At 40.8% G+C, this 9,946-nt stretch overlaps 1 protein-coding gene across 3 annotated transcripts in view; it reads left to right on the top strand.

Moving 5' to 3' along the window:
• NELFCD (negative elongation factor complex member C/D) overlaps nucleotides 1-8,784 on the top strand; it is a 31,116-nt gene extending 22,332 nt beyond the window's left edge. Inside the window, exons 11-15 of one of the 3 annotated variants that reach the window (XM_081948380.1) lie at nucleotides 1,516-1,630; nucleotides 3,110-3,205; nucleotides 4,874-5,014; nucleotides 6,347-6,476; nucleotides 7,517-8,781. In XM_081948380.1, coding sequence (XP_081804506.1) covers nucleotides 1,516-1,630; nucleotides 3,110-3,205; nucleotides 4,874-5,014; nucleotides 6,347-6,476; nucleotides 7,517-7,551 — 517 coding nt within the window. In that variant the 3' untranslated portion in view covers nucleotides 7,552-8,781. Of the gene's footprint in view, nucleotides 1-1,515; nucleotides 1,631-3,109; nucleotides 3,206-4,873; nucleotides 5,015-6,346; nucleotides 6,477-7,516 lie in introns of all 3 variants that reach the window. The other 2 variants (XM_081948379.1, XM_081948378.1) reach the window with 2 other exon arrangements.
• The last annotated feature ends 1,162 nt before the right edge of the window (nucleotides 8,785-9,946 follow it).

Here is a 9,946-nt window from a genome sequence, read left to right on the forward strand (position 1 = left end):
TCCGTGGTTTTGGGGTACGGTATCATCAATATGCTGATGATACCCAACTTTTCATCTCTACCCCAAACCACCCAAACGATGCCCTCCACGTGATGTCCCGATGCCTGGAGGCTGTGCGGATCTGGATGGGGAGGAACAGGCTCAAGCTCAATCCCTCCAAGACTGAGTGGCTGTGGTTTCCGTCATCCCGATTTGTGATTCTTGTTCCATCTTTGATGATAGGGGGAGAAATTTTAGCCCCCTCAGAGAGGGCCCGCAATCTGGGAGTCGTCCTGGACACGCGACTTAGTTTAGAAGAACACCTGACGGACGTGACCAGGGGGGCCTTTTACCAGGTTCGCCTGGTACATCAGTTGCGCCCCTTCCTGGATCGGGATGCTCTATGCACAGTCACTCATGCCCTCGTCCTTTCTCGCCTGGACTACTGCAACGCTCTCTACATGGGGCTGCCCTTGAAGAACACCCGGAGGCTTCAGCTGGTCCAGAATGCGGCCGCGCGGGTTATCATGCGGGTACCTAGGTGCTCCCATGTTACACCCCTTTTAGGCGGCCTGCACTGGTTGCCGGTTGTTTTTCGGGTGCGATTCAAGGTACTAATTATCACCTTTAAAGCACTCCATGGCTTAGGCCCAGGGTACCTGCGAGACCACCTACTGCCACCAGTAGCCTCCCACCGTCCAGTGCGATCCCACAGAGTTGGCTTCCTCAGGGTGCCGTCGGCCCAACAGTCTCGGCTAGCGACCCCCAGGGGGAGAGCCTTCTCTGTGGGAGTGCCTTCCCTCTGGAATGAGCTGCCCCCAGAGCTTCGCATAATCCCCGACCTCCGGTCCTTCCGACGCGCCCTAAAAAGTTGGCTTTTCCAGCAAGCCGGCCTGGTCTGTTAATTTTATCTAATTTTTTAAATGTTAGTGTTACATTAATTGGGTTTGTTTTTTGGATTGTTTCTAATTTTCCTTTAACTTTTGTAATATGTGTTTTTTAATGCTGTACGCCGCCCTGAGTCCTTTGGGAGAAGGGTGGCATATAAATCCAACAAAACAAAACAAACAAAACAAGTGTGCAATTTCTGCTTAAAGTTAAACTGATTTGAAATCTGTGTTTGTGGAGAGCAAGCCTGAGAAATCTGCAGGGTCGTCTGGGTAACTCTTTCAGAATCTCATTGATCTGGGTTTGCAATCAGGGACAATAATAAAGGGAGCAGGTTTCTTATCCTCAAGTTTTGTAGAAGAAAATTGAGTGTGCGACTGGAATAATTATTGAAAAGGCTGGGGAAGGAAGAGAACTAGTCCCCCAAATGTTACAAGCAGCAGTACAGCAGAGAGGAATTTACAGTTCAGAGCAGTTTCAGTTGTGATTCTCAGCACAGACTCAGATCTGTTTAAGCTCCCATTGGCTGACTTAGTTGCTATGCCTATTCATTGGCTGATCTTGTTACCATGTCTCTCCCAGTCATGAATACTCTAACAGTATTTGCCTCAATTTGGCATGTCTTGCTCTGCTTTCCATTCTCCTTAGGTTTCCAGTTGTAGCCATGGGGGTATTGAAATGGGTTGACTGGACGGTATCAGAACCCCGATATTTCCAGCTTCAGACAGATCACACTCCAGTACATTTGGCACTGTTGGATGAGGTGAGGTCTTTGAGTTCTGCTGAGTGACCAATCAGCCTGGCTTTATCTTTCAGATATGTTTGCCATGATAATACCTCCTTGCAGTCCTTTGGAACAGTGTTTCCTCTCAGGGACCTGGATGGCCCTAATCCTTTGGGAAATTTTGTAAGACTTTGAAGAAATGGTTGTTTCCCCAATGAAGCTTGGGAGGTTAATTCACTAACTGTTGGTTTATTTTGCTGTTTACTGACCCTGGTGTATGCTGTACTATTATCATTACTAATATTTTGGATCAGCTGAGTTGCAACCATTCATTTAGCAACTGTTCAAGGTTGCAAAGGTGACTGAGAAAAGTGACACTTAGAACTGTCACAGCTTCACAACACCCATGTGATCAAAATTTGGGCATTTGGCAACTGGCATGCAGTTTCAGCGGTTGCAGCGTCCCTGGGTCACGTGATCACTATTTCCTGTTGAAGAGAAGCGAAACATTTTTCAGGCCACAGTTCTAAAAATAGGTGGGGAAAAACGCAACAAGTGGAAGTAGCTTAATATTCCCTATCTGTTAAGTAATAAGTTCCATTTTTATTGCATCAAGGGTTTCAGTTTGCAAGGCTGTTCTTGGAGGAAAAATACATCCAACTGCAAGAGCTTTATTCATACCTTTGAAAGGTTCTTTTTTAAAAACTTAATAGCAATCAGGTTTCACTGTATTTTGAAAAAAAAAATGATATAGAAGTTATTCTCTTTTACTCTGTCTTTTTAATTGACATAATTGTTTTCATACAGTCTGCAAAAGATTTTTCTGACTATACTAATATACTGAATATACTAATATATTTCACAGTCTGATCCTGTGACATACATCTGATTAAAGATCAATTTTTTGTATTTGCCAGAGGGCATAAATCCTTAGTGGTCATCCAGTTGGATTGATAACATTTCTAAATTTGAGTTCTCTGGCAATCGTATGTATTCTATATTTTAAGAATTCAAGAGTTCTTAATGAGTACAGGTAGTCCTCAACTTACAGCAAGAATTGAACCCAAAATGTAGCTAAGCAAGGCAGTTCTTAAGTGAACGTTGCCCTATTTTACAACCTTTCTTGTCACAGTTATTAAATGAATATCTGCAATTGTTAAGTTAGTGACTGTTGCTAAGTGAATCTGGCTTCCTCATTGACTTTGCTTGTCAGAAGGTCACAAAAGGTGATCACATGATCCCAGAACATTGCAACCGCCACCAATAGGAGCCACGTGTCAAGAGTCCGAATTTTGATCACATGACCTCGTGGATGCTGTGGTCATAAGTATGAAAAACGATCGCAAGTCGTTTTTCAATGCCTTTGTAACTTCAGACGGTCACTAAACATCTGGTTGTAAGTCGAGCACTACCTGAATTCTCTATTTTAAGGCTTGTGGCCTCGTCATAGTTGTCTCATAATCAAGGTTGTACATTAGTAGAAATGCAGATCTTAACGTTTTGCTTTTTGCTCTGCAGATCAGCACCTGCCACCAACTGCTTCATCCCCTAGTCTTGCAACTTCTGGTCAAACTTTTTGAGACTGAGCATTCTCAGCTTGATGTCATGGAACAGGTGATGACAATAAAAAATATGGGCTTCTTGACTGTTGAGACTTTTGATGGGGCATCCTGAAGCTGATTAGCTGAAGAGCCAGGTTGGCGCAGTGGTTAGAATGCAATATTGCAGGCTAATTATGCTGACTACTGACTGCCAGCAGTTCGGCAGTTCGATTCTAACCGGCTCAAGATTTACTCATCTTTCTGAAGTTGGTAAAATGAGAACCTGGATTGTTGGGGCCAATAGGCTGGCTCTTAGAGAGGGCTGTAAAGCACTCTGAAGTGGTATGTAAGTCCAACAGCTACTGCTACTATTTTATTAAATTGAAGTAGCTTGCCTGCTTGTAAAATTATCATTCCCAAGGAGAGAAAAAATTAGGGAATCTTTGGGTTCATACTCTTGAAAGATCCATAACTGAATGGATCTGTAGAAAGAATTCAGAATTATTTTTATTCAATGTAAAAAAGTGAATTCCAATCTTACTTGAAAGTCTATAATTAGTGGAATTGGCTAGGGAAATCATCATGCATTAAAAAGCTTCTTTGTTCTTATATATTGATAAAGAAAGATGCATTCCTGAGCATTCTCCATGGCTCAGTTAAATACCAAGGGTGCTTCAGAAGAAAGCTCCATAAATTATATTTCAATTGAATTTGCTGATCATGCCCTTCTTTATGTAGTGTTTAAAGAGCTCCAGTCCAAAATTGTAGCGAGTCAGAAGGGAGAAACCACTCTTTGTTCTGTTACTTACTTCATTTTTCCATGTTGTGATATTTTCCTAATAGAAAACTATAATACTTTTTTGAATAATTAAAACAATTAATCAGCGCAACAATTTGGCTCCAGAAGTTCTGGGTGCTCCAACACTGGAGGTTTTTAAGAAGAGATTGGACAACCATTTGTCTGAAGTGGTGTAGGGTTTCCTGCCTGAGCAGTGGGTTGGATTAGAAGACCTCCAAGGTCCCTTCCAACTCTGTTATTCCTCTTGTGTGTTTTGGGTTTCAAACCTTACTAGCAAAACAAACCCTGCAGCTATTTTCTTTATCAGTAGAGGGCACTGTGACACAGACCTTGTTTTGCTCCTGCTTCTGATCAAATAAAAAAACACATATATTGTTTTAAATTTGGGAAGAAAGTCACCAGGATAGGTTGAGCCAAAATACCTAGTGGTAGTGGTGGTGATGATGATGATGATGATGATGATGATTTATTTAGCTTATGATGAAAACATGACAAAAGAGAAGTAAACATGTTCGTAATAATGACGACGATATGATATGAATTCACTTGGTTGGTTTCAATATCCAAAAGTCATCCCTCAATCAACCTCCCGATGGAAAGAATGGGTGTGATAGTTAAAGGGCTTGCAATGGCTCTGCAAGGCTTACGTTATCCCTTAAAACTCCAAAATCACTCTATTAAAATAATCCTCAAAAAAAACTTTACAAACATTTTGGTCCCTGGTCGCAGTGTATTGGTTTCCACTTAAACAGAGGAGAAAACTATTTCGTTATGGAGCCAAGAAAATAAATCCCAGGAGGTAATTCTCCTGAATAAGATTCTAGGTTTTATTTTTTCACCTCTGCTTAATGTAAGCATGCTAGAAATTGCACGAGAATAATATTTTCTCCAGTAACAATAGAAAAACCGCTATACGTTTTCACGGACTTTCTCCTTTCTCAGCTGGAACTTAAGAAGACTCTTCTGGACAGAATGGTTCACTTGTTGAGTCGGGGCTACGTTCTGCCAGTGGTGAGCTATATCCGGAAATGCCTGGAGAAGTTGGACACGGATATATCTCTGATCAGATACTTTGTGACCGAGGTCAGTAAATATTTGGATAGTTTAAAGACTTTTAAAATGCTGTTCAGATGGGTTACCGTATTTTCCGGATTATAAGATGCATCTTTACCCCCCCTAAAACAGCGTGGAAATGTTGGTGCGTCTTATACACTGAATACAGCCATTTTTGGCCTCCCAAAGCCCCACCCCTGCATCCCATTTTTGTGAAAAACGGGCCTTTTCTCAGCCCCCAGTAGCACTCTGCAGGCTTCAGCAAGACTGGGGCAAGGCAAAAATGCCCCCGTTTTTGCCTTGCCCCAGCCCTGCTGAAGCCTGCAGAGTGCTGCTATGGGCTCAGGGAAGGCAAAACTTTTCTTTTCTTACTTACCTCTTTGAAATCTTGGTTCGTCTTATACATCGGTGCGTCTGATAGTCCGGGAAATATGGTAATTTGCGCTGGTGTGGTGAAATGTAATCCAGATTCCCAGGAGGGAGGGGCTACATTCAAGAGGACCAAGAGGCAGCAAAGTTTAGATCAAGGGTGTCCAAACTTGGGAACTTTAAGACTTGTGGACTTCAACTCCCAGAATTCCCCAAGTCTTAAAGTTCCCAAGTTTGGACACCCCTGGTTTAGATAGTTTGGTTGGAAGGCTTTTGGAGTATATCTTCAATGATTCAAGCAGTTGCTTTAGTTTGGCAAGATTTCTGTTTATAAACGAGAACAATAAAGGAAAACTGCCAAAGAACAGAGGTGTCCAACCGTGGCAATGTTAAGACTTGTGAACTTCAACTCCCAGAGTTCCTTCAACTCCCAGAGGTTCAATCATGCTTGCTGGGGAATTCTGGGAGTAGAAGTCCATAGGTCTTAAAATTGCCAAGATTGGACATCACTGTCTTAAAAGAATTTCAGACTACCTTTCTTGGGTTTTGGTATTTTAACAATACCGGCAACAAGCTGCTTGTGATGTAATTGGGATCCTTTGTGCGTCTGTTGCAATTTTTAAATCCACCCCAAGTTGGGGAAGGAGGGGGGGGGGTTGTATTTTATTGTGAGTTTTTATTTTATTGTGAGAGTGAGCAGGCAGTCATATAAGTTCTCCAAATAAATAAATAAAATGAGTTTGGCAAGATTGAGGACAGGCTCCAAAAACCAAGAAAACACAGTGTTACGAAACTTAAGAAATGCAACGTTGTAAATTTTATTTACTATTTTGTTCTCCCTTCACTATTCTTTTTTATCATTATTATTATCTTGTTTTCTTTGGTGTAGCAATTTATTTTCTAAATGTTTTAAAATAAAATTACTCCCCCCCCCCCCAAAGCAACAACAATCACAATGAAGCTCACAGTCTTTTGTGCTGCCTGATTTCATAGGTACTGGATGTGATTGCTCCTCCCTACACCTCTGACTTTGTGCAGCTTTTTCTTCCCATTTTGGAAAACGACAGCATTGCAGGAACCATTAAGACAGAAGGTGAACACGATCCAGTGACAGAGTTTATAGGTAAATCTTTCCAGCACTGCATTTTTATTTCAAGTTTTCCAACCTGTTTACATTCATGAACAGACACATCTCTCAAGGAATTTACCTCAGGAACCTCTGAGCAGAATGCTTTTTCAGCACTGAAAAGGCCAGGCGTTTCTATGAATCTCACTTTTTTCAGGGTATTTGGACTGCAGGAAAACCTGCACAAAACACCTTTCCACAGTAAAAAGAAAAAAAAAGAAAAGTCCAAGACGGAGGCCGTGATGCTGCAATTAAACTCTGCATGCAATGCATATTAAAAAGGGAAGGAGTTTCAATCACACTTTTGTGGCTTCCATCTTGACTTTTGATTGTGGAGACCCCTGAAGACATGTAAAGATCTTGAATCAAGGCTGAGGTGGTAGGAGAACTGTCTTAGTCTATGGCAGGGGTCAGAAACATGCGGCTCTGGAGCCGCATGTGGCCCTTTCATCCCTCTGCTGGGGCTCCCTGTCTCCGGTCGGCTCCACAATTGATAGCGCTTTTGGTTAGGACAGGTAGAGGAAAAAGGACGCCGTGCTAGGAGGGGACTCTATGGTGAGGGAACCGGACTTCCGGTCAGCTCCAGAATTGAATGAGGGCCTTATGGTTAAGACCTTTGTGGTTCTTTGAGTGTTTAAGGTTGCTGACCCCTGGTCTATGGTCTAAGATACAATTTTTTTACAGTGTGGTCCTACCACCCCGGGGATCCCCCAAGACTCTCTCAGGAATCCTGGAAATCAAAATCACTTGCCAGCCTACAATACTTAAATCTCATCAAACTTTTGTGAGATACAATAGCAACCGTGAACGCGTCCATTTTAGCTTTGCGGCAAATTTATTTATAGCTGCCCACTCTAACAGACATTGGGATATATTATACTTTATGTGACTCTGGACAAATGGGGAATATTTTACAGGAATGGATTAAAGTGTTGAAGAACGCATGCAATCAGACCCTGCTTTCCATTTGAATCAAAAGACGTAGGCACATAAATTCTACTCCGAGTCAACCTGTCTTGTTTGTCTTCTTTTTAAAGCTCACTGCAAATCGAATTTCATCATGGTCAGCTGAAGTAAGGGAGAAACTCCACATCCAGAAGCCACTGGTGACTGGGCCCATTTCGTTTCGCATAAAGAAAATTCAAATGGTTTGCTGATAGTTTTCAGTTTAAGTAGGAACTCACACTGGACAATTTTACTTGTGTAGAAAGCAATGACCGGCAAAGATTGCATCAATACTTCAAACCTTGATCTTCTTGAAGAAGAACTGAAAAGATGGTGTCGTTTCCCTGCTCCACATATATGACCTAGTGAAGTTTGGTAGCCATGATATTCTTTTAAGAAATTCATTGTTTAGTATATGACTGGTTTCTTCTCGTAAGTAGAGCTGACATCGTTTTATAATTTCTCTCTACTCTGACTGTTTTCCAGTCAGTTTTGCAGATTGGAAAAGCAGTGTATTAATCTCTCAGACTTGCTCTCATTCTTGACAATCCTATAAACATCTGGTGAAAATATTTATCAGATATGCCCCATCTGAAAATGCCCTTTCACAAGCCTTCTCCAACCTGGGCACCCTTATATATGTTGGGTCTACAGATCCCATCCTTTGGTGAATCCCTAGGCTGGATCAACCTCCTTACAATGTCTTTATTACATTGTAGCTTATAAATCAACCATCATGGATGATTGTTGAGAAACAGACCTATGCTTAGCATCTGTTGCATTTGAGTTCTGAACTTTTTTAAAAAAAAACATTTGTGCATCAGAAATGATGTTTGTGAATTCTAGCAAAGAAATACAGGTATTGTTCTTTTAGGAGAAAATATTAAAATATTAACCATTATCAGTAAGTTTCATTACTTTGACAGAAATACATATATTTGTTGTGTTTCTCTAAATGCAAAGCATATACAGTAATGTATAACTTTTCAGATCTGTTTTCTTGCTACATATCAGATGAGTGAAAAGTATGACAGCCTGTAATTTTTAATAAATTTTCTTTTGGGTAATAATTGTTTTGCCTGTGGAATGTAGTCTTCAATTTGCAGAACAATGACACTGAAAAGATTGTCTAGTTTTTAAGAAGTGGATAAAGAAATGGACATGTTTTCTTCATACATTGGCTGAAAAAATGTTGAACTATAATGTTACTAAATTTACTGGGTCTTATGAACCTAACCAAATGGAAATTCTTAGTTGTCCAGGTCATCGTTGTCTCAAAGGTGCTTTTTCCAAAAGGCAACTGGACTGTATTTTTTCTTCTTTTCGTTGAAGAAGATGCTTCACTTTTCATCCAAGAAATTTCATCAATTTGGCTGGGTGGTGGGGGCTGGGGATGGAAGGATTGGTCATTAGTCCCGCTTTAGGCATAGAAGCTGGCTGGATAACTGCCTGTCCCTTTCAGCTTTAGGAAGAAGAGGAAATGCACATAACAAACGCCTCCAGAGTAGAGTAGAGGAATAGAATAGAAGAAATAGAATAGAAATAGAAATAGAAATAGAAATAATAAAATAGAAATAAAACAACAGAATAGAATAACAGAGTTGCAAAGGACCTTGGAGGTCTTCTAGTCCAACCCCCTGCTCAGGCAGGAAATCCTATACCATTTCAGACAAATGGCTGTCCTTCTAGTGTGGGAGCATTCACAACTTCTGGAGGCAAGTTATTCCACTGATTAATTATTTCAATTATTCAAAAAAGTCTGTTAGTTTTCTATCAGAAAAATATCACAACCTGGAAAAATGAAGTAAATAACAGAACAAAGAGTGGTTTCTCCCTTCTGACACCTTACAATTTTGGACTGGGGCTCTTTAAACACTACATAAAGATGGGCATGACCAGCAAATTAAATTGAAATATAATTCATGGAGCTTTCTTCTGAAGCACCCTTGGTATTTAACTGAGCCATGGAGAATGCTCAGGAATGCATCTTGGTTAATTGTTCTGACTGCCAGGATTTTTTCCCCTTAGTTCTAGGTTGCTTCTCTCCTTAATTAGTTTCCATCCATTGCTTCTTGTCCTGCCCCTACCCTTTGAGTAGAGTACCCAGCTTTTAGGGACGTCTCTAGTGTACCTTGGTGAGAGAAGCATGTGCTCCATGCTCCTTGGGTGTTATATTGTTCATGGAAATATTTGGCCAGAACTGGATTGCATTTATCGATATAGTCCTCAAGTTACAACAATAATAAAGCCTGCCTACTACAGATCTAAGTTGTAATAATTGTAAAATGAGTTGGTCATGTGACTGACCCAATTTTACAATGGTTTTTATTTTTGTAGCAGTCATTAAGCAAACCAATTGTTCACCATTGGTGTGGTGTTGCTGAAAATTGGAAGAAAGCTCCTGGTTTTTTGGCAAAATTGTTGTAAAACACAGACATATGAACATGGGACTCTGCAAATGGCCATAAATGTTCTGGAACTTTGGATCTAGGTTATACTGTAAGTCCACTTTTTCAGGTTGG

The sequence above is a fragment of the Natrix helvetica genome, assembly GCF_964273705.1.
Source record: "Natrix helvetica genome assembly, chromosome: 3".
NCBI lineage: Eukaryota > Metazoa > Chordata > Lepidosauria > Squamata > Natricidae > Natrix > Natrix helvetica.